At 60.0% G+C, this 27,707-nt stretch overlaps 3 protein-coding genes across 7 annotated transcripts in view; 1 reads left to right on the forward strand and 2 right to left on the reverse strand.

The window, feature by feature from the left end:
• Positions 1 to 14: 14 nt before the first annotated feature.
• Positions 15 to 5,190, reverse strand: TMEM198 (transmembrane protein 198). Of its 3 annotated transcripts, none has more exons than XM_085066690.1 (5): positions 5,092 to 5,190; positions 2,959 to 3,209; positions 2,277 to 2,852; positions 1,853 to 2,043; positions 15 to 1,388 (listed from the first exon to the last, which is right to left on the reverse strand). In XM_085066690.1, exons 2-5 carry the CDS (start codon positions 3,146 to 3,148, stop codon positions 1,242 to 1,244), a joined length of 1,104 nt encoding a protein of 367 aa, XP_084922816.1. In that variant the 5' UTR covers positions 3,149 to 3,209; positions 5,092 to 5,190; the 3' UTR covers positions 15 to 1,241. The 3 variants fall into 3 exon arrangements, with proteins under 3 accessions (XP_084922816.1, XP_084922814.1, XP_084922815.1); XM_085066688.1 differs by having other exon boundaries at positions 1,835 to 2,043; XM_085066689.1 differs by lacking the exon at positions 5,092 to 5,190 and adding an exon at positions 4,403 to 4,776 and having other exon boundaries at positions 1,835 to 2,043.
• On the forward strand, positions 4,902 to 13,164 carry CHPF (chondroitin polymerizing factor). 2 transcript variants are annotated; one of them, XM_085066682.1, is made up of 4 exons: positions 4,902 to 4,998; positions 9,551 to 10,115; positions 10,288 to 10,470; positions 10,896 to 13,164. In XM_085066682.1, exons 2-4 carry the CDS (start codon positions 9,579 to 9,581, stop codon positions 12,156 to 12,158), a joined length of 1,983 nt encoding a protein of 660 aa, XP_084922808.1. In that variant the 5' UTR covers positions 4,902 to 4,998; positions 9,551 to 9,578; the 3' UTR covers positions 12,159 to 13,164. The 2 variants fall into 2 exon arrangements, with proteins under 2 accessions (XP_084922808.1, XP_084922807.1); XM_085066681.1 differs by lacking the exon at positions 4,902 to 4,998 and adding an exon at positions 7,950 to 8,366.
• A 4,566-nt stretch (positions 13,165 to 17,730) lies between these two features.
• Positions 17,731 to 27,707, reverse strand: part of ASIC4 (acid sensing ion channel subunit family member 4) — a 28,869-nt gene continuing 18,892 nt past the window's right edge. Inside the window, exons 1-10 of one of the 2 annotated variants that reach the window (XM_085066692.1) lie at positions 23,079 to 25,006; positions 22,670 to 22,814; positions 22,375 to 22,502; positions 22,124 to 22,283; positions 21,671 to 21,727; positions 21,422 to 21,575; positions 20,953 to 21,044; positions 20,556 to 20,635; positions 20,130 to 20,234; positions 17,731 to 19,851 (exon numbers count right to left, since the gene is read on the reverse strand). In XM_085066692.1, coding sequence (XP_084922818.1) covers positions 19,732 to 19,851; positions 20,130 to 20,234; positions 20,556 to 20,635; positions 20,953 to 21,044; positions 21,422 to 21,575; positions 21,671 to 21,727; positions 22,124 to 22,283; positions 22,375 to 22,502; positions 22,670 to 22,814; positions 23,079 to 23,675 — 1,638 coding nt within the window. In that variant the 5' untranslated portion in view covers positions 23,676 to 25,006 and the 3' untranslated portion in view covers positions 17,731 to 19,731. Of the gene's footprint in view, positions 19,852 to 20,129; positions 20,235 to 20,555; positions 20,636 to 20,952; positions 21,045 to 21,421; positions 21,576 to 21,670; positions 21,728 to 22,123; positions 22,284 to 22,374; positions 22,503 to 22,669; positions 22,815 to 23,078; positions 25,007 to 27,707 lie in introns of those variants that run through there. The other variant, XM_085066693.1, reaches the window with a different exon arrangement.

Genomic DNA, 27,707 nt, shown 5'->3' on the forward strand with positions numbered 1-27,707 from the left:
CCTTGCACTCCAGATTCCGAAAGGCTCTTTACTGTGTGGCCGAGGCCTCAGCAGCGTTTGGCACATTTACAAAAGAGACTGAAAAGGGGGATGGCAGCACAACGCTGCGGGAAGGGGGTGCCTGGCAGAAACATGCAGTTCCTGGGGCAGCAGGGCCAGCTGGGCTGAACTGAGGGGGCTCCCAAAGCTGAGGGCTCCCCAGTCTAGTTTCACCACCATCCTGCCTGCCTGGCCATGGGGAAATCCTGGCTCACTCCGTAATAAGTTAATACAAATCACAGCAAGAGAAATATATACAAGGCGTGAGCCTCTGCCTGCAGCAGCGCTCTGGGCAGGGGCTCCTGCCCTGCCCTGCCCCAGGGTCCCCCGGCCACTATAAAAATCCAGTCGCCAGCAAAACAGCGACGGTCTCTGATGCTGCAGGGGTCCCCGCATCCCTGAGGCAACCCAGCCTCTGCCCAAAGGCTGGAGCCAGTGTCCTGTCTCCCATCAAAACATTTTGTGGGGGATGCACCCTGCCAGTGCAGCTCCTGCTGGACAGGCACCAATTGCCAGCACCACCCTGGGAACCACCTGGCCTTGGCAGTCTCTGCCCCAGGACCACCCCGGTCCAGCTTGGGAAGAAGGAGTGGCGAGCCGCTCTGGGGTGTAGGGAGGGTGGCTAGGGCAGGAGGATCTTCTGAGGAGGCAGGTTTTGGGAAGCGCTGCCTGGGAGCTGCTCTTGGGGACAGGGTGGGACAGGGCACACATGCTCAGGGGAGTCCCTGCTGGGAAAAGGGCTGTGGGACCTGCTCTTCGAGGAAGGGACATAGGGGACAGGCACTTGGGGAGTTGCTGGGGGTGTGATGGGGTGGGGGCAGGCATGGGGAGCTGCTCCTGGGAGGGGGGGGGCTCAAATATGGGGAAATGTTAAGATGCAGGATGAGCGTGCCCGGGCCATAGGGTAATGCACAGCAGTGGGGGCTCGGGGACCCACCACCCCAGCAGAGCCACTCACACTGCACGTCCATGAGTTCTGGTCCTTGGGCTGAGTCCCTGCCAAAGGGCTTCCCCAGCACCTTTGGGCCCCACAGGCAGCTGGGGCTTCCCGAGACAAGTCCCATGTGTCTCCAAGAAGGGTCTCCATCAGCAGCCCCAAGCCGCATGTGGCCACCTGGGGCCAAGGACAAAGCCCTGCCTGTCCCAGGGGTTCTGTCAGAGCAGGCTGGGGTGCTGGTGTTGCTCGAGGTCACTGGGTTGGCTTATACCCTCACAGCAGGGCCAGAGCCTGTGGTGAGGGGCACGGTGGAACTGCAATCATAGTCCAGGTCCACCACGGCATGGGAGCTGGCGATGAGGCTGTTCAGCGATGGTCCTGTCTGCCGCTCTCGGAAACTCTGGATGTAGCTCTATGAGAGAAGGGGGACAAAAGGTGAGGGGGGCTCTGCTCCTGGACCACTCCACTCCACACCACTGCACCCTAACCTCTGCAGTAGCCCCTCCCTGGGCCCCTCAAAATCAGGCCAGTGCAATCCCCAGCACTTGGGCCCTTCTGGGGCTGGCCACAGCAGGGAGCAGAGCCTCATCCCTCCCCTGGACATCCTGCACCTTGCCTACTGCTTGTTTCTACTATGCCCGCAGTCCTCCTGGCCAGCAGTTTTCATTTGCTTGCAAAGGCTGAAGTGCTCCGTGGTGGTCATGCCCCAGCTTAGCCCTTCCTGAGCTGCCCAGTCCCTGGCATGCCCCAGTCATCCCACAAGAAACCTAGATGTCAACTGGTGCCTGGGCTCCTCTCCATGCCCCACCCCACCCACATGGAGAAAGAATGCCTGTGGAGGCTGGGGGAGATCTCTACCCTGGCTGCGGGACTCACGGGGGAGAGCACGTCCCCATCGAAGCGGCGCACAGGGTTGGGCTTGCGGCGGTAGGCAGGCTCAGGGGGGTGGGCTTTGTGCTGGTGGGGTGGTGGGTGGTGGGGTCTCCGCTTCTTCTTCTTCTCCTTTCGGTCTTCCCGCTGCTTGATGCGCATCAGCTGCACACGGCGCTGCTGCCGGCTGATGATCACTGTGGTGCAAAGAGGCTTGTGAGCACTGAGGAGCACATCCAAATGATCCCTGCACCCAAACCAGCATCAATGTTGTGCAACCAGGCCTCCCTTGGGTGGTGTCCCACCACAGAGTCCTGGACCTGCTATCTGTCAATGTGAACCAGGTGCTGGAAACCTCCACCCCGGTCCCCAGGTTCCCAGCTCCTGCACTCATGTTGTACCATGCCCATCTGCCCCACTCCCCACACACCTTCTGTATGGGAGTAGCCTTCGCCTGTGATCTTCCACTGGACCAGGACACCCAGTGTGGTGAGGAGCGGCCAGACGCCCAGAATGACCCAGCTGTACCAGCACACGGGGCGAGCAGGGGCCACCTTGATGCGCTCATAGATGTACTGCACCAGGAGGAAGAGCTCGATGAAGTAGTCGACAGTGACGGTCATGATGGCGCTGCCGAAGACGGCAGTGGAGAGGGTGGTGAAGAAGCGCTGCCACTGCAGGGTGAGGACAGCGAAGAGCATCCCCACACCCAGGAGCAGCGCGATGGGGATCCACACCGTTGGTGGGTGGTAGAACTGCTCCATCACCACCAGCGTGGCTACCGCCAGCAGCAGCCCCAGGAGCAACCCCACCATGAAGAGGCCAACGCTGCGCACCAGCATGGTGACCAGCCCACACAACACTCCAATGCCCAACCCAATGCCCACTGAGGCCTCCACGCTTAGCTGTGTGTCCAGCACCCGCTCCTTGTAGCACAGCATGAAGATGATGATAGAGCCAAACATCAGCCCCGTCAGGAACATTACAGCCTTGAAGCAGCGGTAGCCTGTGGAGAGACCACCACAGTCAGGCAGTGGATGGCCAGCACATCCCAGCTCCCCTCTGCCCTTCTCCCCATTTGCCCCACCAGCTGTCAGGCTGGCCTGGCTCACCGAAGAAGCAGTAGATGATGCCAAAGAGGCAGCACATGGCACACACCACCGAGGGCACCACCTGGTAGCGACGCTCAATTTCCTGCTGGCAGCTGTGCCCCCACTCCTGGCCTGGCTCGTGCGGCAGCAGCTTGAACCGCAGCGTCTGCACAGTTGCAGTCATGGCTCTGGGGATTCCGGAGAGAGGCATCAAAATCTCCACTCCTGCCTCATAGCTTGCCGGCAGAACTGTGTCCCGGCACCCGCCCCACCTGGTGGGAGAGAGACAAGGAGAATGGAGGAACCTGTGGCATGTGTCCGGCAGCAATCCCACCACTCAGCACCCAGCGACCAGAAATCCTGCTCTGTCCCCCCACTACTGGGATAGGAACAGGGAGGGAACAGGGGAACAGCCTCATCAGTGGGGGTGCAGACTGTCACCCAACATGCGGTTGAAGAGACGTGCTATCCCCAGAGAGCCTGTCTGTACCCCTGGGAGCTTAGTGTTGCTTAATAATTTGTCTGTGGCTTCAATTTTCCTGCCCATGCCTCTCCGGCACCCTTTCCCTGCTCGATTAATGTGAGACTTCCACAACCTGGTATTTTCTGCCTGTGAAGTAATTATGCTCAGTAATTAAGTCACCCCTCAGTCTTCTATTTTTATAGGCTAAACAGATTGAGCTCTTTAAGCTTGTACTCCAAGGCATTTTCTCCAATCCTCTAATCATATTTCTGGCTATTTTTCATCTCTGCTCCAGCTTCTACTGTCCTTGTAAAAACAAATTGGGCCTTCACACTAGATCCAGCACTCCCATGCCAATCCATGGGGCTGGAAGGGCACCAGCCATAGCTGGCACTGCCCCTTACCCAAAGGCTCACCCATAATGCTGCGGCTGTGCTGGGATGCTGAGCAAACCGTTACTGGGCCCCCTGCAGCGCCTACACAGACGGAGGGGTCATAATCCCCTGCAAAGACTGATCCAGCTTCAGTTTAAACCTAATTACAGCATCCGTCTGCCTGCTCCCACCTGGAGCTGGTTCCATCATCCCTTCACTCCCCTAGTCCCTTTTCAGGCTCAGTTGGTTTAGAATGGCTTTATTGTCACAAATTGTCCCCTGGCCAGCATCACTCCTTCCAAGTGCCAAGTTTAAGCGGCCAGTTCAGGACAGCTCACAAAAACAGCGCTCTGGGAAGGAGCGGGGAAGAGGGCAAAGGATGCAGTCATGGCTTCCTGTTGCCCAGCACCTTCCTGCTGCCCAGACGGGCTCCACTGGCATCTCATCCCTTGCTGACAACCTCCTCCCTCCCTTTGGCTGGGAAGGCAACACCAGCCAGGGCAAATCCCCGTGGGGAAGCCGAGCACAGAGACTAATCCCAACGAAGCAGGCGGGCAGGGAGCGGGCAGCCAAGCGCTGAGCCCCTGCTCGATCCCCCGGGGGGACGCTAAGCAGGATTGGACTTTACCCGTAGAGCCCAGGAGCGAAGCTCCGGTCCTGGCGGGTACGGGCGATGCTGTGTGGAGCGAGAGCAGGGCTCTGCCGGCCCAGGGGACGGGGGATGCGGCATGGCACGGCTGGCCGGCCGGTGTGGGGATGGCATGGGATGGCGAGGCGCCGGGCAGGGCTGCGGGCAGCGGTGCGGGCGGCTCGCGGCGCCCATTGGCGCGGGCACTGTTGCTAGGGGAGCCCAGCGCCTGCTCATTGGCGCCGGGACTTACCCACCTGCTGCCGCCCGCCCCGGGCCCCTCGAACCCCCTCCCCTCCCCGCAGGCCACAGCGCGGCGGGGCCCGGAGGCAGCGCCCGGGGCACAGCCCCGCCGCGGCGCCCCATCGCCGCCCCCCGCCCGGGCCCCGCTACCCCCGTCGGGCTGCCGGGCCCCGGGCCGGCGGGGCGGGCGCGGCGTTGCCGAGCGACGGCCGCAAAGGCCGCCGGGGCGCGGGGCCGCTCCGCCCCTCTCTTTGTTCGGGGCGGGGGTCCCGGAGGCGCTCCGTCGGGCCCCCCGCACGCCCATCCTAGGCTCCGCGCTCGCTCCACCGGACGACGGAAGGATCGGGAGCCAGGTGCCCCAGCCCTTCCCCCGAGGGGTCCGGCGCGTCACCCGCCTGCCGGATCCCCTCGTGCTTCCCCCCCTCTGCCGCTCCGCCCGCTCCCACCTGCGCTCCCGGCGCGGCAGCGGCAGCGGCGGCGGCCCCGCGGCGCCCGGCGCTCCCGGCGCTCCCGGCGCTCCCGGCCGCGGACCCCGCGCATGGTGGCGGCGCGGCCGCCGCGCGGTGCTGAGCGGACAGCTCCGCTGACGTCACCGCGCCGTCACCGCGCGCCGGAGGCGGGGCCTCGGGAGGCCGGGGCGGGGCCTCTGCAGGGGGCGGGGCCTGAGGTGGGGTCTTAATTGGGGGGTGCACAATGGGGTGCACCTTGGGGTGTAAAATGGGAGATGCTCTCGGGTGCACCTTGGGGTGTAAATTGGGGTGCGCGTTGGGGTGCGCACCGGGCTGCTATGCCATGTGCCGTTGTGTGTGCTGGGGACTTGCCCTGTGCCATTGTGTGTGCTGGGGACTTGCCCTGTGCCGTTGTGTGTGCTGGGGACTTGCCCTGTGCCATTGTGTGTGCTGGCGGCTCAGCCCAAGGCCGTGCGTGCAGCTTGTCACAGCACACTCCGGGCCGGGCAATGTGTGCCATGTGCTCAGCATCCAGCCGCTGCGAGGGCTGCAAGGCCCTTGGCACGGTGTGCAGGGACAGAGGGGTACGGGGTGCAGGGGTGTGGATGTGAGAAGTGGGGGATAATCTCGTGTGAAGTGTGGCCTGACAGTGCACTGTGCAAGGGGCTGTGCCAGGGCCGCGGGGACTGCAGTGCCTGCGTTCAGAGGGGGCAAATGCGGACGTTTGGGGCATCTAGAGCGGCTGCCCGCCAGTTCCCCAGGAGTGGATGGGAGATACAGCCACGGCAAGCAGGTGGGGGGACACAGTGCTCTGCAGAGGCAGAGCTCTCTGGAGCTGGCACCTCCTGGCTGTGGCGCCTAGGGACCCCCGGGAAATCCTGGCACAGAGAAGACTCTTGGCAGCAGCTGCTGTTCCCCCTGGCAGCCCCTTCCCAGCCCCTTGCCAACACTGGGGACACAAAGGCGGGAGCTGCAGCTGGCGGGGGGCTGAGAAGGGGCTGCTGGAGGAACGGCACTGCTGCCTGCCTGCTGCTTCCCCACGGAATCTTCTGAGGCCACCAGGCACGGGGGCCCTGGGCTCAGCCACTGCCAGGCAAGCCCTGGGGAGGTGTGTGCTCTGCCCTCAGCTTCCCATGCATGTTTCCTGAGCTCAGAGTCTGGAAACTTCATTACTTTCTCTGATCTGCAGCTCTATCTAAATATAAGTTCAGATCAACCGGGTCATTTCAGGATGAAACCTCTCTTACCACTCACGTAAAATGATCTGGGTTTGTATAGGGTGGCTGAAGTTAAATATTCCAACCCACAGAGGAAATCAAATACATCTATTTCTAGTGTGTGTACAGAAAACAGGCTACTTAGGCTTTTTTATGATCATGGCTGTGTTTTGACCACTGTGCATGGGAGATCTCTGTTCATTTCTTAGCTCTGCATCTTTTTCCTTCTGGTATCTCCTTATCCTATTGCATTCTCTCTGTTTCTAGTTTTTATATGTTCTTCATTAAACTGCCATCCACATGACCGCTTTTGCCTACTGCTTGTCTTGGCCTATTCAAGAGTAAAAAGGCCTATGAAAAGCAGCCGAGCTTGGATGGTCTAGTATCTCACGGTGGTGGGATGCTGCCAATTGCTTTCTGATGAAAACAGGCTGCTTTGTTTCAGAAAATGAAAGAGATCCTGGAGCTGAGCGGGCCCCCGCATGCCCTCAGTGCCCTGCAGTGCTCTGTGGCTGCTGGTGCTCCCCAGGGCAAGTGGGCTGTTTCATGGGGAGGGTGAAATGGGCTCCCCACCCAGAGTAAATCCATAGGCACTTGAGAGTCCCAATGGCTGCAAGGCTGCTGCAAGTGAAGCCATGGGCTGGGAATGGGCAGAAAGGCCAGGTCTTCCTTCTTGTCCTTATTCAGTAATGCCTAGCACTGGGTGGCCATGTAGGGCTGCTTGCTTTGCAGCTTCTGGGTTGGATCATTCCTGTGCTGGAAGCTCCGTTTCTGCCCTGATGCATTTCCTCCAGCTCTGTCTGCCCAGCTTGCTCTGGCGGCCGGTGCGACGGTGGATCTGTGCTGCAAAAGAGCTCGGAGTGAGGTGGTGACCCGACCCCAGCTGAAGGAGTACCCTTTGCTCCCGTTTGAAACACATGATAAGGGTTGCTGCTGCTGGGCTCTCCTGCTGTCTGTCTGCCCTCCTCCTGCCCCGGGATGATTTGCTGCTCTGCATCCAAACCCCATGGTCTTCCAGGCGCTGTTTGCTCTGCTGGTATGCCTGCAGGAATACCCCAGGAGCTCGGCTGCCTCCTGCAGCCTGCGGCCCACGCTGTGCTGCTCTGGCCTCAGACACTCAGCCTCCACTCTCCCCCCCGACCACTGGTCACCTCCTGGGGACATCCAGGTAGAGCTCAGCCACCACCCACACCTTTTGGACGACCCTCGGGCAGCAGTTTGGGGAACGTGGTGGTTCAAGCCCACCATGCATTCACCAGTGCCGTGGTTTGGGCTGTTCCGGGGCTGAGGGACACACGGCCCCGCGGCGGTCCCCGTGTCCCGGGCACAAAGGGCCGGGCAAAGGCGCCCTAAAGCCGTCTCAGGTGCCGGTCCCCGGCGATGCGCTTTCCGCTCTGTGAGCCGGCAGCGGGGACCTGGGGCACTGCCCTGCCGCCCCGCCTGTGCCGGTGGCGGTGCGGAGCGCCGGGCAGCCCGGCCGCGCCGTCCTCCGCCGGCCGCTGCCCCGCTGGGTGAGGGCGGCCCGGCCGCGCGGTCTCCCGGCAACCTGGCCCCGCCCCCACGCCGTCCCCGCCCCCGAGTGGCCGCCCCGCCCCGTGACGCGTCGCTGGCAGCGCAGGCCATTGGCCGGGATGGGTGACGCGAGGCAGGGCGGGGCCCGCGGGTGACACGTCGGACGGCGGCGCCGCCAGCGGCAGCGGCAGCCGGAGCCGCTCCCGGTCCCAGTCCCGGTCGCGGTTCCGTCCCGGCCATGCGGCTGTCGCTGGTGTTGTCGGTGCTGCGGCCCGCCGGGCCGGTCGCCATCGGCGTCTCGCTGGGCTTCACCCTCAGCCTGCTCAGCGTCACTTGGGTGGAGGAGCCCTGCGGGCCGCCGCCGCGCCCCGCCACCCTCCCGCGCCCCGACGGCGGCCCCGCGCCGCCCCCCGGCCCCGCCAACGGCAACGCGGCGCGCAGGCCCAACGCCGTGCCCGCCGCGCTGGGCGCTGACAACTGGGAGCCCCGCGTCGTGCCCTACCGCCCGCCCAGCCCCGGCAGGGCCGCCAAGAAGGCCGTCAGGTGCGGGGGGGCCGGGCCGGGCTGGGGGAGTTGGGCCGCCGCTCACCGGGCGTTATCTGGGGGTACTGCGGGCGAGCTCGATGTGTCCGGGTGTGGGCGTATGCCTGCCGTGCTGAGGCTGGGGGACTTTTCAGGAGGCTCAGCGGTGTACTTTGCCCTTCCTTCGGTCACCTAGCGCTGCAGACGGGTTTTTCTCCCTGCAAGTGCCTTTCCCAGCTGCTTCCTTTCCTCCCGTCTGCCCCACTTCACCTTACCCCCAGCCCGCAGCGGAAGAGTCTCCTGCCCATGCTGCTGCCCGCTGTGAGAAGGTTGCCTGCTGCAGCACGTGCTGCCGGGCACCCTGCCACGGTCCCCTCCTGCCCGAACAGGGACCCCTCCTGTGGTGGCACGTCCCCACCCAGTGCTGCAAACGCCAGCCTGCTTTGGAGTCGGCTGCAGCCCCGTCCCAGCGTCCCCTGGATGACAGGGAACAGGCAGTGAAAGGGCCTCCTTGTCCTGGCGAGGTGGTGGGCGGATGAAGGGGGCTGAATGGGGCCACTGTGTACCAGGCGGCGGTTGGGGGATGTGATGGGGGGGGTCGCTTCCTGCCACTGCGCCAGACTGGGAGAATTAAGCCTGAAAGTCATTGTGAGTGCAACAGCTGGGGGCGGTGGTGGGGAGGGTGACACAACCAGCCCCTTACTGGCTTCAGTAACCTGTGTGAGGCCTGGCTTCCCCAGGGAGGGCAGCATGGATTTCCCTGCCTGCTCTAGAGTGGTGTGCTGACAGGGGTGGTGGGAAGGTGCTTCCCAGTTCAGCTGACCTGGCTGGGGCTAGCCTCATGATTAGGGTGTCTGGTGGTTCGTGTCCCTGCTAGAGCTGAGTTGTGCAGCCTTGTTTTCTGCTTTTAGCTGTGCTCAGCCTTTCGAGAGCACCTGTTTTGAGCTGGACTGGCATCTCATGGGAAAGTAGGGTCCCCCTTGGTCTCAAGTTGACTGGGGACCTTAGCAAAGTGCTCTGCTGTGCCTCTGAGACAGGCATAGTGGCAGCTGGTGACACTTGGGTGATGACTTACGTGTGTGGCTGAAGCCTAGGAGCAGTTCCTGTAGAGGAACTGAGGTCGGTGCCATTGGTTACAACAGGGAGGGTGCAGGCTGGGGTGGGTTGCAGTGTCCCTGGGGTCATACATTGTCTTGTTCTTGCAGGACCCGGTACATCAGCACGGAGCTGGGGATGCGGCAGCGGCTCTTTGTGGGTGTGCTGACCTCCAAGAGCACACTGAACACACTGGGGGTGGCTGTCAACCGCACGCTGGCCCACCGCCTGGAGCGTCTGGTGTACTTCACAGGCACACGGGGCCGCAAGGTGCCCCATGGCATGACAGTGGTGACGCACAGTGACGAGCGGCCCATCTGGAACATGTACCAGACAGTCAGGTACCTTCTGGACCACTACGTAAACGATTTCGACTGGTTCTTCCTGGTGCAGGATGATACCTACACAGAGGCACATCGCATCAACCGCCTGGTTGCCCACCTCAGCATTGACACCCACCTCTACCTGGGCCGTCCTGAGGAGTTCATCGGTGGGGACACTGAGGGACGTTACTGCTACGGAGGGTTTGGCTACTTGCTGTCCCGCAGCCTCCTCCTGCTCCTGCAGCAGCACCTGGAGAGCTGCCGCAATGACATCCTCAGTGCCCGGCCTGATGAGTGGCTGGGCCGCTGCATCATTGACTACACAGGTGTCAACTGTGCTGAGGAACATGAGGTAGGTCCTGCAGCAGAGATAGCTGGATCCTGGATCTCCTCCCTGTGGGTTCCCAGTCCTGGGAGGACCAGTTGTTGCACTCTGGCATCCTTTGAGCTTGCTGTTTTGGCATCTGGTGGTGTGGGAGTACAGGTTGGGGCTGGCTGTGACCTATCTCTCTTGGCTGGCACAGGGTCTGCATTACCACTATTTTGAGTTGGGGAAGAACACAGACCCCGAACGAGAGACGGATCTCCGTTTCCAGAGCGCCTTCACTGTCCACCCTGTGCTGGATCCCCTCCAGATGTACCGGCTGCACAAGTACTTTGCACAGGTGGAGCTTGAGAGAACCTATCAGGAGATCCAGCAGCTCCAGGTGAGACCTGGCTTGGCTGGGAGGGCCTTGGTTCCATTTGTAATACCTGTGGGCTTTCTGGTTCCTCTGCGGGTTTCTCACCTGATCCTGCTGTTGGACAGGATTAGCTGAGCTCGTGTGCCTACAGAGGCAGTAGTGCTGTCTGGAAAGCAGCTTTGGACCTAGATAGGTCCTGAAGATGTGATGGTGGTTCTGGGTGATGAAGCTGGAAGGGTGTACTGGTCTATCAGCAAAAGCCAGATAGGGTGAGGGAGAAAACCTGAGGTGCTGGACAGGAGTCAGGTTGAGGGCAGAGTTGTTCTGGCACTGCTCTTGGAGACAGCTCTGGCTGATCTGAGTATCAGGAGACAGCTTGACTGCTGCCAGAGCTGGAAGACCTACTTGTGCCTGCCTTATCTCTCATTCCTCCAACTCTTGTTTTGCAGATGGAGATCCAGAATGCCAGCAGCCTGTCTGCTGATGGGGACCACGTCGCCACATGGCCCATTGGCATCCCGCCCCCATTCCAGCCCAAAACTCGCTTTGAGGTGCTGCGCTGGGACTACTTCACAGAGGAGCAGGTCTATGCCTGTGTGGATGGCTCCCCCAAGTGTGAGCTGCATGGTGCAGATCTGGCGGATGTGGCTGATGTGGTGGCCACGGCCATGGAGGAGCTGAACCGCAAGTACCAGCCAGTGCTCCATGTCCGCAAGCAGCAGCTGGTGAATGGGTACCGGCGCTTCGACCCCACACGTGGCATGGAGTACACGCTGGACCTTCAAGTGGAGGTGGTCACCCAGAAGGGGCACAGCCGCTCCGTCACTAAGCGAGTGCATCTGGTGCGGCCCCTCAGTGAGGTGGAGATCATCCCCATGCCCTATGTGACGGAAGCCAGTCGCATCAATGTCATCCTGCCGCTGACGGCCCATGACCGGGACTACGCTGCCCGCTTCTTGGAGGCTTATGCGGCAGCCGCTTTTGAGAGCAGTGAGAACGCGGTGCTCACCTTTCTTTTCATCTATGACCCCTTTGAGGCCCAGCAGGTCACCCAGAATGACATCTTTGCCTCTGTGAAGTCCCAGATCACCGAGTATGAGCGCAAGTATGCGGAAGTAAAGATTCCCTGGATCAGTGTTAAGACAGATGCACCCTCCCAAATCAAGGTCATGGACATTATCTCCAAGAAGCATCCTGTGGACACACTTTTCTTTGTGGCTGGTGTGGGGACAGAGGTCACCGTCGACTTCCTGAACCGCTGCCGGATGAACACCATAAACAACTGGCAGGTTTTCTTCCCCATCCACTTCCAGGGCTACAACCCAGCCATTGCTTACCACAACCAGGTGCCACCCACCACGCTGGACCTGCTGCGGGACATGGGGCGCTTTGACCGTGATGTCTTCCACGAAGCCTGCTTCTACAACGCTGACTACATGGCAGCACGCACCCGCATGGCGGGGGATGTGCAGGAGAATGAGGACATCCTGGAGACCCTGGACATTTATGATATGTTCATCAAGTACTCCAACCTCCATGTCTTCCGGGCTGTGGAGCCTGCCCTGCTGCAGCGCTATCGGCACCAGGCCTGCAACCCCCGGCTCAGTGAGGACATCTACCACCGCTGTGTCCAGAGCAGCCTGGAGGGTGTAGGCTCTCGCTCCCAGCTGGCCATGGTCCTTTTTGAGCAGGAGCAGGGGAACAGCACCTGAGCCCTGGATTGTGGAGAGGCTGGCTCTGCCATGCCATGTCTGCCTGCCCGTTCCACCTCTTCTGCTGCCCAAATCTGTCTTCCTTCTCCAGCGGCTGCAGGGATTGCTGGTGTCTGAGCTCGTGACTTGCCCTGCTGGGGCTGCCCAGGCCGGGGTCTGCCAGCCCAGGGTGCCTGGGTCTTTCTCAAGCGGCCATGGATAGGTAGACCCCGGGGCAAGATGGGGTCAGAGTCACTGAGCTGCAAGCTGGAATGCCTGGCTCCTCATCCAGAGCTGCTGGCTGCTAGCCCCATCCCTCTGTCCTGGCCCTCCTGCTGAGCACAGGGGAGATGGGCTGCCCTGTCTCTTGCTGTCCCCCCCTCAACTGGGGGAATGTAGAGCCCTAGGGCTGTGACTGCCCCAGGGTCTGGAGTGATCCCTCATAGCTCCCCCAGTGTCCTGGGACGGGACTGTGCCTCTCGCTCTTTTGGAGCATTGGCCTGGGTGTACAGGGAGGGACATGTCCCCGTACCTGCCACAAGCCTGGACAGTGGAATGAGGTACATCCCATCCCAAAAGAGCAATAAGGATGTTGGGTTTGGGGTTTTGCCACTTGGCAATGAGCTGGAGTGCTCCTGGCTAGTTGGGGTGTGAGGAACTTGGCCCCTGGGGCCAGTGGGTGTAGGGCGTGCCGGAGGGGATCCTGCTGATTTCACGTACCGTGAGCTGCTCCCCATGGGAACCATGACCCAGGCCACTTTGGCCTTCGCAGTATTGATAGGACGTCGGAGGTCACAGCCCTCAGACGAGAGCCTCCTGACAGAGGTGGGATCCCTCCCCACTGTGGGGCTGCCCTCAGGGTCGAGGGACATTGTGCCCGACACTGGTGGGCATGGCAGAGGGCTTGGCTGTGCATCTCCTAAGGAGAAAGCGACTGAGGAGCCGCTCTCTGCTCCTGGTTTGTATTTAATAGGGGGTAAAGGAGGGGGGATGGGGTGCATTTACACTAATAAAATGGAGAGATGTATCAGTGGGTCTGGCTGATTCTTTCATGAGGTACCTCTATGTGTTCCACTGGGGGTCTGTGTGGTGGTAGGTGCTGGCTGCTTGTATAAATTCTGGGTGCAGCTGGCTGGACATATTCCTTACAGAGATGCTTCTTTCCCCAAGCACCTGCAACATCCTCTTAACTGAGCAGGGAGATGGCTGCTTGGGAGGGCAGGGGGTGAACTCTGCCCTCCAGCATCTGGGATCAGCTCTAAAGGAAACTCCTAGACCAGAAACTGGATCTGAGCACCATGTTGGATCACTCGTGCTGGATCTGCCCTCTCTGCATTGCTTTCACCCTTTTTTGTGCTGTTCTTCATCTCAGGGCTGCTCAGCACTTGTTCCAGTTCTGAGTTGGGCAGAGCACTGTCCTGAACTATTCCATCACCTACAGCTCCTCTTTACATTATGAGGAATGGGGACTGTGTCCGCTGCCCATGCTACCTGCTTCAGGCGTGATTTTCGTGACTCTATGTGCTCTTCCCACCAGCCCTTTACTCATCATGTTTTACTGCTTCATGAAACACATGTATCAAAGAGACACCCCCAAGACAATTAACTGAACCTACTCACTATTACTTATCAAGGCTGCTAGTGCTCAGCAAAACTTATGGGGAGCCTCTGGACTGTGTGGTATGCCTTTTCCAAGGATACCTCATTCATCTCTTCCTGCTCCAGTCTCCGTATCCATGGTGTAGGAGTGTATATGTTTAAATATAATTTTATTATATTTCAGACAGTAAGTGGTAGCTTGTTCTGAGTATTTCTATTTTTGATCTTCCATGAGCACATCCTTAATTCCCTTTAAATGGAAATCTGGGACAGAGGGAGTGAGGCAGATGCAGGTGTGTTAGATACACTTATCCTCTGAAAAGCAGACCCAAGTAGTAAGATGTGATTAGGCATTAGAAGAGTATCCAAATGGTAATGAAGCAAACCAGCTTCAAATCAAGTTGGCTGCAAAAAGAAACCCAGAAGTGTCATTTAATTATCATGAGACTCTCTAGATAAAGTTGCCCTTGCCTCACTGCTGTTTGCCCAGACCAAGTTAGAGGTATTTGCATACTTAATGCTCTGCGTTATCAATACCAGCAGAGCCTCCACGCTCTGACGTGTATGAGTAAGTGACAGTGCTTGTGACACTCTCAGCACAGTTACTGCTCCCTTTTCAAAGGAGCTGGCAGGATTTGAAGCTGTTTTAGTGTTTGCCAGGTTATTTGCAGCATCAAAACATGATGAAACCCCAAAGAAGGATGTGCAAAACCTTGGGAAGGGGTTCGGTGATGCAAGCAAGGTGAGTGCTGGCTGTGAAGTGAGTGTGCTCACTGGGATATGACGGAGGCCTGCAACAATGGGGAGGGACAGGACATGGGCACTGCTGTGCTCTTCCCATCTCCTGCCCTCATAGGGCTGGTAGGTGCAGACAGGGCTCCAGATTGGGACAGTGACACCTTTGAAAGGGGCAGGAAGAACAGCCCTGGGTGCTGATGTGGGTGGCTGAGCAAACAGAGACATTCTGTGATCCCTTTTCAGGTTTGACCAGTACTCCCATACAATGTGTGGATTTTTGTATTTACCTAGTTGCAGAGGCAAGGCAGCGAAAGGTCAGTTTTACCAACGAGGCAGGAGAAAACTTGTCTCCTGCCTTGTAGACTTCAACTTCCCTGGAGGAAATTGTCCAAGTGTTACTGGCTCACCACAGCAATCAAGAGAGGCAGAGCAACTTCCTCTTGATTTCGGAAGAGAGAGTGAAGGGGTGGTTCAGAGCACTCTGAAGCACAAGAGGAGCTGTCTGAATGCTCTGGGCCTGGGTGTGCATCTGCCTCCCCTCCTGCCTCCACTCTCATTTCTGCACGGGGGCAAGGAAAGGGACTCAAACTGGGGAAACCTTAGTTACTGCTCTTCTCCCCCCATCCTGGTTTGTTTTCCTGCAAACGCAACAGTAAGCCTGTGAGGAGGGAAAGCAAAACCTGCTTCTCTAGCCCTGCTTGGGTCACTTCAGGCTGGGCTAAACTCCATGGCATAGCTACTTCAGCAATACTACAGCCAGCAATATTAATCAGTTTGATGGCTGACCTTTGGGAGGATGTGGGAATTGTGGCCATGCCAGAAAAGGGCTGATGGGCAACGGGAAATGCAATGCCCTTTCTTCCCTGTGCTTTCATTGGGAATGGGCCAGTGATGCCTCACTGCCTGTCCTGCAGGAGCAATTCTGCCAACCACAGGCCAGAACCCAACTCCAGAAAACATCTCCTCCTGTCTAAATGAAAGCAGAAGAAGCTGCTCTGCTTGAGGAGGAGCAGACAGGGAGGTGCCAGGTTTTGCCTCCATCCAGTGCCTTGGGTGCCCAACATACTTCTGAGCCCCTCTGGAGGGTGTGAGAGGTTTTGGTTAGGGCTTCTTCTGGCCAAGCTCTGGGAAATCAGAGCCTTTTGATGAAGAAGGAAAGCTGTAGGTGCAGGCAGAGCTGCTGTCAGTGTGCCCCTGCCTGCAGGGGTTTCCTTCCACAGGGTGTCAGCTATGTCTGGAGATGTCCCTTCTGGGGCCGCACCACCCCAGCACTGGCAGCATGCAAGACCCCAAAACTCTGGCAGTGAGGGAAGAGGCAAGCAGCTTGATTGGACTTTAATTTTAATTGCCTCCTTGGTTTTTCCAGCCTGCTAGCCCACTGTCAGGGGCTGAGTGCTGGAAAGTGGGCACTGTGTGTCCCCTGCTCAGCCCAACTGATTGGCACTACCAGTCCATTTTCCCAGCAAGGGGATCATGGGCAAATGATCAAGACCAAAGCAGTGAGCTTGGCATGTGCATATCATACAGACATGCTGAGAGTCACTCCTTTCTCCAGGTGTTACTTGTCACCCATCAGCATCTTCAGGCAGGAGATGCTTGGGGAGAAGGTGACAGCAGTGAGATCACATGTTCCATTGCATTTCAGGGCTTACTTCCAAACCCTCTGCTCCCAAGCTGGGTGGTTTTGCTTTCTTTGAAATGCAGCTTTTCTATGGGAACAGCTGTAATTACTGTTTGTGGCAGTGGAGGTACATTGGAAAGTGCCCAAAGGAGATGCCTACCCTGCAGATGGAAGAGATCCTTGCTGCCTACTCCATCCCGGTGCCCCCTTGCTGGGAACTGACACCACAGGAGCTGTGTCGTCTGGGCTTGTTACCTCCACGGTGACAGAAACTGTCGCCAGCACAGCACAGCCGGTCCTGCTGTGATCAGGTACTTGGCATTTGTCCAGAGGGCTGTGCTCATTAAAATTAAGGGCCTGTTTCCCTGTAGTGGATCCCCTTCTAATTATGCCCCAGCTATTTCATGTGGCTCATTACAGGTGTTTCAAGCAGCGCTGTGCTGGGTGAGCCCCAGGTGGCACCATCTCCATCTCTGGGGAGGACTGAGCTCCTGGTGGCCCTTGAACAGGCACAGCATGGGAAGGGGCACCCAGGGGCCACAGCACTGGGGTTTCTGGTTGACCCTGGGGTGCTAAACCTAGGTTGTACCATGGGCCCTCCTCAGCCCGGCACTATCTGTAGTGGGACGTGAGGCATGTCACAGGCAGGGGTGATGCTGGGTTCACCTCATCTGCCTGTTCTTTTTGGAGAAGTGGGAGACACTACAGGTGCTGTCACTTCCAGATAGCACCTGGAAAGTTGTCAAATTAAAGAATAGAGGTGCTGAGATCAACAGAGAAAAATATATGTCAAATCTTCGCTAGGTCATCACTACAGGGCTCCTGGGAATGGTCCTGAGGCCACTTTACTGGCATAGAGGCCGGGATGGGCCATGCATGAAGCTCAGCCTTCCCTTCTGCCATGGTTCACTCCTGTGCATAGTGCTGAAGGAGCTGGAGGACATGGTGAGGAAGGACCTCGTGGGCTCACCACACAATCCTGCTCTCCTTCTTGCTCAGCTCCTGTGACACATCTTTGCTGTAGAGCAGGAGGCACCATGAGCTCCCAGTTACTGTCTTGGTGTGGGTGAAGTGATGGGGCATCCTGGAGGGTGAGATGTGTCAGAATCTGGTGGCAGGGACAGCCTCATCCCAAAGGGACCCAATCCTCTTGGTGATGAAAAGATGTGGAGAATGCATCTATTTCCCTGCTTTTCCCTTTAGCACCCAACCTCAGTGCTCTTCTCACAGGGCATGGTGTGAGCTGTGGGATGTGGTCCTGTGTCCCAGCTGCACCCAATTAACTCAGGCATTTTCAGCCTTCACTGGTTTAGAGGGGAATCTGTGGTGCCTGGTGCTGGCAGCCTTCACCATGGTGTCAGCTTCTGTGTCCCCTTTGTCTGTGCTGCAAGGTAGCTGAGACAGATGGAGAAAGGTCTAGAGAAGGCAGGAGCTGGAGGAGCAGCTCTGCCAAAGAAAGCCCCAGCAGGGCCTCCTTTCCCCTCCACCCATCCTCTGCCTCCCCTGTTTCAGTTTCACCCTGCACCCCTCACACATGAGCACAGAGCTATGAAGTTTTCCCTAGGTCCAACCACCACCTCCCCTCTAGGGTGATGTTTCCCCCATCTCTCTGCCCCATCAGCCCTCACAGGCATCTCTGGACCTACTTGTGCCTCTTTATTAGGGAGCATTTTTACATTTATAAAACAGTGACGCACATCTCTCACGTTCACCAGCACAAGGGTATTAGTGCTGGCTCTCCCACCATGGTGCCCATGCCCACCCTGTTCAGGGCCTGCTGCTCCAGCTGGCAGGAAGGGGCCACATCCAGCACCCCCCATTTGCTGCAGGAGACCTTGGTGTAAGGCTGGCTGGCATGGCCGTGGTATGTTCCTGGGCTAACGTGTGGCATTCCTCCAGGGACCCTCCTAATTGCAGGTTGGTGTGCGGGAACCCCATGGGGAGCTGGCATGGGGTGCTCTGGAGGGCTCCCTGGGGAGCCAGTGTGCCTGCCCTGCTGAGAGGCTTGCTGGGTATCCCCCCATGTAGGGGGACACAGAACACCACGCAGTTGGGTGCTTGCACCCACGAGGAACATGCTCACACATGGGTACATATTTTGGGAGGGCTGTTGGGCCACGCATACCCAGAGCCAGGGCTGCTGGTACTCTGGTCGCTGCCCTGTGCCTCCCATGTGTGGAACCTTGAGGGCTGCAAGGATGATGGCTCCTCCTGCATTTATGGCTTTGGGCACGGCACAGCATGGCCATGTTCCATCTGTGGGCAACAGGGATGGGGACCAAACCAGTAGGGCCAGAAGCTGCCTGGCTCAACTCCAGCCTTCCCCAGAAGTCCCAGATTCCTGCCCTGGGGTCCCCCTCTGCCAAGTGTGTGTGTTGAGGGGGGCTTTGCCAGCTCGCCCCCCCTCCTGAGATATTTTGGGGCAGTTTGCCCTGCGCTGGTGTCTGCTGCTACAGTGGAGGGGGTGGAGGCAATGTACAACAGGACAGGGGGAGTGCTGCGGGTCCTGCTGTGGGTCCCATCATCTCAGGGCAGACAGGAGGACTGTGGGCACCAGTTCTGGCCAAGGCTCCAGCCACCAGGTTGGACTGTGGCTGTCCGGGTGGTGCTGGGCACGGAGCACCCTCCTAACCATGTACCATCTGGGGGAGGCACAGTGGGTGCTCAGCACCCGGGGCTGGGAATATGGCAAGGGGTACGTGCACGGTGCAAAAGAGCAGTGACAGGCAGGGGAGTGAGAGCAGGACCCGCCATGCTGCCTGGGCTGTGCCAGGCAGCTACACCAAGGGATGAGCCACTTTGGGCAATACCTGGGCAAGGAGAGGATGGGTTCACAATGGATTGGGGGAGGCAGTAGGTTTGCAGTGCGGAAATGACTGGGGGTTATTGGGGGCCAACACTGGAGTGGCAAGGGGAGTCACAGTGCAGGGGTCTGGCTGGGAACAGTGATGGAGGGGCTGCAGTCCTGAGAGGCTGCAGGAGATTGGGAAAGGGGGGGCAGATGTTTGGGGGGGTGTCACAGTGGTGGTGGTGCCAGGGGTCAGGGTGGTGCCATGCAGGTGTGGCTGCAGTTGGGGTGTCCCTGGGCTGGCCACAGGGGCCGTGCTGCTCAGAGGGGTGCCCTGCAACGCTGCCCTGCCCTGCAGCAGGAAGGGGGGAGGTGGTTCCTGGGCAGAGCGAAAGCTGTTCCAGGCATGTCTCTCTCCTGGGGAAAACCATGCTGGGCAGAGACCACCACCCAGGAGGGGTCAGCAGGGGAGGGTTTGGAGGAGCTCACAGGAACCTCAGCTTACCCCCTTCATGCTCTGCAGCACCAGGGCCTCTCTGGCCCACACCTGTTGCTCCTCCAAACCCCCCTGGCATGCCCAGCCCCCTCCACGCCGTGTGCTTGAAACTGGGCTGAGCCCACGTGCTAGGGGCAAGCAGGAGGGACAGGCAAAAGGGCCGGGGGGCTGCTCCAGTGCCAGTGCTGAGGCAGCTCCAGTGGCATCACTGGGGGCTAATGGTATGGCCGGTCCCAGCAGTGGGATGGGGGAGGCAGGGGCCTGTGCCCACTGCACCCAGTGCCGCAGTCCCTCTCCATGCTAATGCTGGCGAGGGGGGTGGCAGGGGGCTGCCCCCCAGTCCCAATCTTGCCTAGCAGGCGAAGTCCTCGAAGACTCCCTGGTGAGGGTAGTGGTGGCGGTGGTGGTGGTTGGGCAGGATGCCCGTGTTGTAGGCGCCCTCCACGTGCCGGCCCAGTGTCTCACAGGGGCTCTGTGGGGATGACAGTCAATGTGGTGGGCACAGACTCCATGCACCCTTCCACCCCCCCAGTCCTCTTGCCTAGCACAGCCTGTCCACAGGCACTCCCCCAGGGGTACCCAGCTCCCTTCGTCCCTGGGACTGCCCTGACTCTGCAGCCTGAGGGCACCAAATACAGAGCCACACAGACCCTTGATCTTGGGATGATGTCCCTTGCCCCTGGAGTGGGGGCAGACACATGCCCAGGCCCTGTCCTCACAGCCTCCAGGCAGCCAGCCCTGTGGGGATACCTGGTCCTTCATCTCCTCCAGTCCCAGTGTGGCGATGCTGCCTGAGGGCTTCTTCAGAGGTGGCTTGGAGCGGCGCAGGACCCGGCTCACCTTGTCTCGGATCACCTGGATGCAGATGGGGGGGTCAGATCCAGACCTGCACACAGGTAGCACCCTGTGTGTGGACACCCTGGTCTACATAGAACTGTGTAGAGCTGCCCACTGCCCTGCTCACCCAGGGACAGTGGGGACAGTACCTCTGCCCACCACCCTCCCTGTCCTCAGGTCACTGAGGAATGCTGGGGACCCTGTTCTCCTCCCACTGTTGTCCCCTCTGTGTCCTCCAGTTGGGGGCTGTCATAGCCCTCTGGGGTAGCCACACATTTTATGCCCTCCCTGGGAAGCTCCCTGCTCCCACTGCCAAGACACATTCCTGAAGATGCACACCTCATAGATGTAGTCCAGGATCTCCAGGATGGTGAGGATGCTGGCACCAATGAACAGGCCCATCTGCCCCCCGATGTCCCCTGGGGAGGAGGAAGGGGAGATGGTCACCAGGAGATGCTATGCAGCAGACTGGAAGCCTGGGTGGGCGTGCAGGGGTGCGGGCAGTGCCAGAGCTGCCGTATGGTGGGGGACAGAGCAGTCATTGGGGCAGGGGCAGCAGGACAGAGGGAGCGGGAGACATGCAGGATAGGGGACAGTCAGCAGCATTCCACCCTTCAGCCAGCCTGTGGCTGGCTGCTACTCTGTGGGATCCATCCCCCACGAGACCCACGTCTTCCCAGGGCTGGGACCCAGAGCTCCACGCCTCAGGGCCCCACAGGAAGGCGAGGGGAGTCACCGAGAAGCCCAGCAAGGTCATAGGCTTTCTTCTGCTCAATGGCTTCGTAGTTGAGTGCCTCAAAGAAGATATCCAGCACCAGGAAGTTCTCCCTGTGGGGACACCACTGTACTCAGCAAAGATGGCTGGTCACTGTCCCTCCTGCCCCACTGCCCACAGATGTCCCCTGTACCCAGCCCTCTAGCTCCCAGGGCCCTTGTGAATTATTCAGGCTGGTGCAGTGGGGACATGGATGGGCCATGTCCCAGGCCAGGAGGGACCATGGGGTGGGCAGACGCTGGCAGGAGGGCTGGGAAGACATGGACAATTTGGGGAGAGGCTCTAGTGCCAATACCCCTGGGCAGAGGATGCTGCAGGGACCGAGTATGCCAGGACCCTCTCACTGCATGCTGCCAGGAGTGGAGTGGAAGTTCCCTGGGTCCCCAGCCCCCTGCATACCCCCTGGAACACGCCAGTGCTGGAAACTCACCGAATGTATGTCTCATTCTTGTTGTATTTGCGGGCGAGGTAGCGTGCTGAGCCCTTGTTGGGGATGCGGACCATGGAGATCTCCTTGCCATAGCGCGTCAGGTTGCACGGTGTGGGGCAGCTGCAGCGCTCCTGGCTGTCCTCCACTGCTGCGTCTGGGGACAGACACTCATTGGCACAGCCACAATCCCCAGCCCCGTCCCTGGGGCACTCAGCTGACCCCTAGATGCCCACCCACTGCTGCACCTACCCAATGTGTGGTCAGCACACTCGATGTACACATTAGGGGAGCAGATGGACTCGTTGCCTGTGGAGAAGCAGCTGGTTGGGAGGGTGGGAGTCTGGCCAGATTCTGCCCCCCACCCCTTGACTCACTCCCTCAGAGGCAGTAGGGCAGGGTGCAGAGGGAATGGGGATAAGTGACCCGTGGGTGCAGGTTGGCTGGGGCAGATGTGGCCCAGGTACAGGGCAGACAGGGAAGGGGCTGACCTGTGGCATAAGGAGGGTAGGACAGGGGCTGACCCAGCATATGGAGAGGATGGGGTGGTCCCTGGGTTGAGAGGGATGGGGCCAGGGGAATCCTTGGGTGCAGAGTGTTGGGCCAGAGGTGATCTTTGGGTGCAGACTGCAGGGAGTTGGGGCAACCCCAGCAGGACTGTTGGGGTAGTAGGGTGCCCCTCACACCATCATGCACACCCCTCACCTGGCATATGGACCATGCGGCAGTGGCAGCTCTGCACCACAGCTTCCTTCTCACACTGGAGGCGGCAGGCAGCGATGCTGTAGGTGTCATAGCCAGGCAGCATCTGCTCCCCCTGCATGCTGGCTCGGCAGTTCCCCCATGGCTGTGGCAGGTAAGTGAGCTGTCGGGGTGAGAAGGGCATTGCTGCATGGTTGTGCTGGGCTGGGTACTCGCAGGCACCTCCCTGGGGTCTGTTGGGCATCCTGTCTTACCCGCTGTTCCTGGCACGACACAAAGGTCTGGAAGCCAGGCGAGACACCAAAGCCCAGCTGATGGATATAGGGGGGTTCGTCCTGGCTGTGGATCTGGACCCGGATGCCAGCTTCAAATGATGTCTCGTCTGTGGGAGAAGGACAGAGGTGCTGCATGCCTGCACTGACCCAGCACCTGCACCCCTCTGGTGCCCTGCTTGGCCTATAGTCCCCTCACAGGGTGCTCTGCTTGCCCAGCAACCCTCTCTCCTAGCACCCCTCACCTGTGCCCTGCCTGAGCCATAGACGTACTTACTGGTCTCTCTCCAGATGGGCAGGTACTCTTCCTGCTGAATGTCCAGCATGATCTCCAGCCCATTGCCCATGCCACCTTGGCGGGTCACACGTGGATTCCTTCGGTCCCCATTGAAGGTGTAGCACTTACCATAGCGTGTGTAGACCTGGGGATGGAGAGAGAAGGGGTAAGGGAGCAGGCAGGGATCTGGTAGAGTATTCTGCTAGCAGGATCAGGTCCAGAAATTCCTTTCCAATTCCATGGAGGTGCTGAAAGGGAGGTACAGTCTTGCATGACCCTTGGAAAGGCTCATCTCAGCCTTACTCCCCACACTGCCACCCCTCCATCCTTGCTGGGGTGGGGGTGAAGCATCGTTCCCAGTACCCATGGGGCAGCCCAGCTGTCCTGCTCCTGCCAGGAGGGGACTCACGGGAGTGAAGTGCTGGGGGCCACAGCGCTCTCCCTGGAAGCGACATTCCACCAGCATGTCCTCTATCTGGTGGCCCAGGCGGTGAAAGAAGCTCTGCATGGTGCGCTCAGAGCGGCGGGGCGGCAAGAAACGTGAGTAGTTGGCCAGGCGCGTCAGCCAGGCACGCTGGTCCTCCCCCAGCACAGACAGCATCTCGGGCACCAGTGAGTGGTTCTCCTGGGCCAGCCCCAGCCACTCTCCCACCGAGTAGAGGTCAGGCTTGGTGAGGTGCAGGAAGCGTGCCCGGTTGGGGTTGCAGAGGGTGACAGCCGGGAAGCGGAGCTGGGGAGCCCAGGCAAGGCGTGCACGAGTGTGCACGGGGCGCGAGAGCAGGTGGTGCAGGCGGTCGGCGGTACCAGTGGCCAGCAGCCCGGCGGAGGCCAGGAAGGCCAGGCTCCAGAGCAGGCGGCGCAGGCGAGACTGCGGCCGGGTGCACATGTAGTGCAGCCCGGGGATCCGGGTGGCTCGCAGGATGCCAACGACAAGCTGGGGCGCGCTGCTGTCCTGGGGTGGTGTCAGAACTTCCCCATCCTGGCAGCAGGCAAGGGGCAGTGGCATGGCTGCATGCAGGGTGGCTCCTCTGGAAATGGGCTGCAGGCTGCCCCTGAGGCTGCCCAGGGTCCCTGATCCACTCCAGGGATCTCTCCCTCCTGGGAGGCTTTTGCTCTGCACCTTCCTGGAGACAAACAAGGCAGGCGCCTTCCTGAGCTGCTTCGGTGATGGGTGAGGGGAGGGAGAGGAGGGGGTTGCTACAAACACGCCTTTCCCCAGCCTCCATTCGGGAATGGAAAATTCCTCCTCGAGTCAGGCTGGGACAGGGGTGTGTGTTGTCTTACCCCAGGCAGGCTGAACTGGCAGCCCCCAGTGTCCTGGCATGGTGGGCATCTGTGTCTGGGTACTGACGACCTGTCTCAGGCACACTGTGTGAACCCTGTGCCTAGGAATGTTGTGCCTCAGCTCTTCCTCCTTGTCCATTGTCATGCATTTCACTGCAGCCCCCATGAAACACTGCCTGGATCCCCAGGGTCCTCAGCTGTGGCTGCTCTGCAGCTGGGGACCCTGCCCCACAGAGCAGGACAGTGGCAGCCCTGGAGTGCCATCACCTATTGCCAGCACTGCTTGGGACCATGTCTACCTTGTACCTTGGTATCCCTGGCCCTGGAGCTGGAGACCTCAGTGCATCTGGGCCATGTGGGGAGGGAGAAGCAAGACGGTGGGTCAGGAGGAGTGGAACCATGGGGTGGGAGGCTGCATGGGAACCCACCTGTGCCTGGCGGGCGCTTTGAAGTGACGGCGAGGCTGTGATCAGAGCGCAGCAGGGGCGGGGAGGTGTCTGTACCCGGCTGTCAGCGTGGCTGGCAGCACCCCGACAGCCTGTCAGGTGTCTTCAAAGCTCAGCACCGCACTCCCTCAGCCTCTCATCTCCTGCTGCTGCTTCCAGTCACCTGTCTTTGGCACTCACCCAGCCTGGCCTGGCATGGGGAGAAGGGTGTCCCTCAGCCTCCACAGCCCCAGGACGAGTCAGGGCTACTGGGCCCCGTGAAAAGCAGCATCCTTGAGCTCCATTGCAACAGGGCAGGAAAAGGCCAGTGGTGGCAGCAGGGATTGGAACCAGGGGAGCTCCTGATCACCTCAGCAGTGACTCCCACCACCACCTGTGCCACAGGCCTTGACGCCTGAGTGGTGCGTAACTATAGTCATGACGGGGACACGGCCAGGATCCCATCTGGCAGCTTGGTTACAGGTGCAGGAGGAGGTCAAGCAGCTCAGAAACAGGACAGGCACCGAGGGAGGCGAGCGGAGGCCGCGGGCAGCACGCAGAGGCGGCAGGGCCGTGCACCCCGTCCATCGCAGGCCCTGCCCCGCGGCTCCGGGCGGCGGGTGCTTGGCGGGCGCTGCCCGGCAGGGGGCAGCAGGGCCCCGCGCTCGGCCGCACCGCGCGCCCACGGCCGCCCCCGGGCCCCGCGCGCGCCCCCGCCCCGCCCGGCCTGGCCCTCATCGCCAGGGCAGCCCCGAGCCGGGCCGGGCCGGGCCGCCGCTGAGCTCTCTGGCTCCTGCCCTAGCCCCGCCGCCGAGTCCAGCGCTGGTACCATCCCCGCCGCGGGCTGCTTGCTCCCTGCATCATCGGGACCCTGTGGGTCACCCCACCATAGCCGCCCTGAGCTGTCCCCTCCAGCCCCGGTATCGCCGCAGCACCGACAGGACGCGGCTCAGCCCCTCTCCGTGGGGCGGCGGGAGCCGGCTCGGCTCCTTTCTGAGATGTATCGCGGCTGTGAGCGCCGGCGGCTGCCAGCCTGATATCATCAGCCCCGGCACACCAGGGCAGCTTCTATATTAGTTTTCTTTAAACGGAGGATAAGCTCCCCAGGCTGGAGAAAATGTCATTTCTCTGAACGCTTCCATCTCGTGTCAGTTCAGACATCTCCGGGCGGCATCACAATCACCCTGGAGCGGGGTGAGGGATGGGGATAGGATGCAGAGGCTGAGGCACGTGAGGACAGAACTTGGGGACAGGGACCAGGGTTAGAGGAGACGGTCCAGCTGTGGTGGTGGCCGTGTTCCAGGCAGGTGGGCACGGCCGTGGGGGAGCATGGGGAGAGCAGGGGTGCCCGTGGCGTCCAGCTGAGATACTCACTTGTCGGCTACTGGGGTGCCGACGACAGCTGTGAAATCACACTGGCGAGAGCACAGCACAGTCCTGAAGGGCTTTGCCTTTCCAGCATGACAAATCCAATTAGATAACAGGGAGCACATGAGGAGGAGGAGGAGGAGGAAGAGCAGAGGAGAACCTGCCTGCACCAGGAACATGATTTTTTCCCCACAGCTGACCCAGAAAAACACCTTGCAGGGCTGTAGCACACATGTCCAGCCAAGGATAGCAACTGGGACATGGGCCCCTGGGCACCTGGCTCTGCTTGCTGGGCATCCGTGAGTGTTGCAGCCTTCAAGTCAGGGTGGCAGCATTCCCATATCGTGTGCCGGTCTCCTTGCTCAACCAGTGCATGCCGGCATCCCCATGCCATACTCACATGCAGGGGAGACCCCATTAGGGAGGTAATTTCTTGACACAATTCCTCATTTTCCTCTCTCTCCCACGGAGACATGCTGACCTTGACAGAAATAGCTGCCTGTGCCTCAGCAGACAGATCCCAGTCAGATATTGCTGGGGGCCCTGGCATCTTCTTCTCCACCCCACACCGTTCTGGGGCCCCCTAAGCCCCCTTTGTGCCTCTGAGACTTGTCTCCCTGCCCCCCTGCTATGGGGAGCCCTATGGGAGCAAGGTGCTGACCCTCAGCTCCTCACCCTGGCTCACACCAGCCCACCCGTGAGCACTGGGGGCATGAGGACCAACATCATGCATTCCCAGTCCCCCATCCCCAGTGCTGCCAGCCCATTGTGCCAGCCTCAGGCTGATCCCAGCTCACGCAGGTATTTCCGCGGCTTACATGGCTCCCCATGGTATTTAGCCTCTGGAAGACGACGTTAAACATTGCAAGCAGTGACAAATCCTGATTGCTCTGAGGAGACAAGAGGCCGCACTAAGCTTCCAGCCAAACGTTTTCATGCGAGGGGAACGAGCTGCGACATGTGTGGTGCCGGCGGGTCCTGCTCCTGCACGCCTGGGGCACCCAGCCCTGCTCCCACATCCCCACTGGGACAGCCAGCTCTGTTCCCACATACCCGCTGGGACATCTAGCCCTGCTCCCACATTCCCACTGGGACATGCAGCTGACGGGCAGGCCCTGGGCACGGGCACACCATACAGGAGCGATCACCCCAGCGTAGAAGCACCCCTGAGAACAGTCATCATTGGGGCATAATGGGGATGGGGATAGGAATAGGAAGACACCAGCCCACCTTCGACCTAGTGGGGATGCCAGCCCACTAGGGTGGCATCCCCACTAGGATGAGGGTTATCTCCAGGTACCTGAGCCCAGAGAGCAAATTAGCATGGGCAAGGCTGTGGCATAAAGGAATGCAGCCTCCAAATCTGGAAATGCTGCTTTCTGAGTGAGTGCAGGCAGCTGGAGGCACAGGGATGTTCCTGGACAGGGGATATGGCACAGGAGCTGAGGCCAAACTGGGATGACACTGGTAGAGCCGGGGCAATGGCACACCCACACTCCCCACCTCCTGCTCTGCTGCGGCCCCCCACTGTGGCCATCCCAACCTCAGATCCCAGCTTTACTGGAGCCCCTCACCATGCCAGAGGCCCCCTTCGAGGCAGCCCCCCCATCCCTAACAGCCTGCTCCCCCCACACGCACAGCCAGGCCCCGCCTGGGTGCCCTGGGAGGGAAGCCGCAGCGCTGACGCCAGCATTACAACTGCCCGGGATATGAGATCCGCTTGGATTCAGCAATTTCAACTCATTTCAAGCCCGATTCTGCAGCAATTTTCTGAGCCAGTGGGATGTTTTTGCCACTGCAAACGTCCCTTCTCATGCATGGTTGCACCGTTTCCCTTCCCTGCTCCCAGGAGGATTTGGGGAACGGTGCCAGTTTGGCTCAACCCCAGCTCTGGCAGAAGCACAACCATCTCCCACACTAGCAGCCCCTCAGTGCAGCCCCCTGCCCCACAGCTGCTGGGA

Source organism: Lichenostomus cassidix, chromosome 7 (genome assembly GCF_008360975.1).
Source record: "Lichenostomus cassidix isolate B80296 chromosome 7, HeHo_3.0, whole genome shotgun sequence".
Lineage (NCBI taxonomy): Eukaryota > Metazoa > Chordata > Aves > Passeriformes > Meliphagidae > Lichenostomus > Lichenostomus cassidix.

Bases quoted from the DNA above. Each gene is read 5' to 3' on its own strand.
- CHPF (XM_085066681.1), top strand. From the start codon at position 8,062: ATGCGGCTGTCGCTGGTGTTGTCGGTGCTGCGGCCCGCCGGGCCGGTC. The intron at 8,367-9,550 runs GTGCGGGGGGGC...TTGTTCTTGCAG, and splicing joins GCCGCCAAGAAGGCCGTCAG to GACCCGGTACATCAGCACGG. The intron at 10,116-10,287 runs GTAGGTCCTGCA...TGGCTGGCACAG, and splicing joins ACTGTGCTGAGGAACATGAG to GGTCTGCATTACCACTATTT.
- TMEM198 (XM_085066688.1), bottom strand. From the start codon at position 3,148: ATGCCTCTCTCCGGAATCCCCAGAGCCATGACTGCAACTGTGCAGACG. The intron at 2,853-2,958 runs GTGAGCCAGGCC...GTCTCTCCACAG, and splicing joins CATCATCTACTGCTTCTTCG to GCTACCGCTGCTTCAAGGCT. The intron at 1,389-1,834 runs GTAGAGATCTCC...CTTCTCTCATAG, and splicing joins CCGTGAGTCCCGCAGCCAGG to AGCTACATCCAGAGTTTCCG.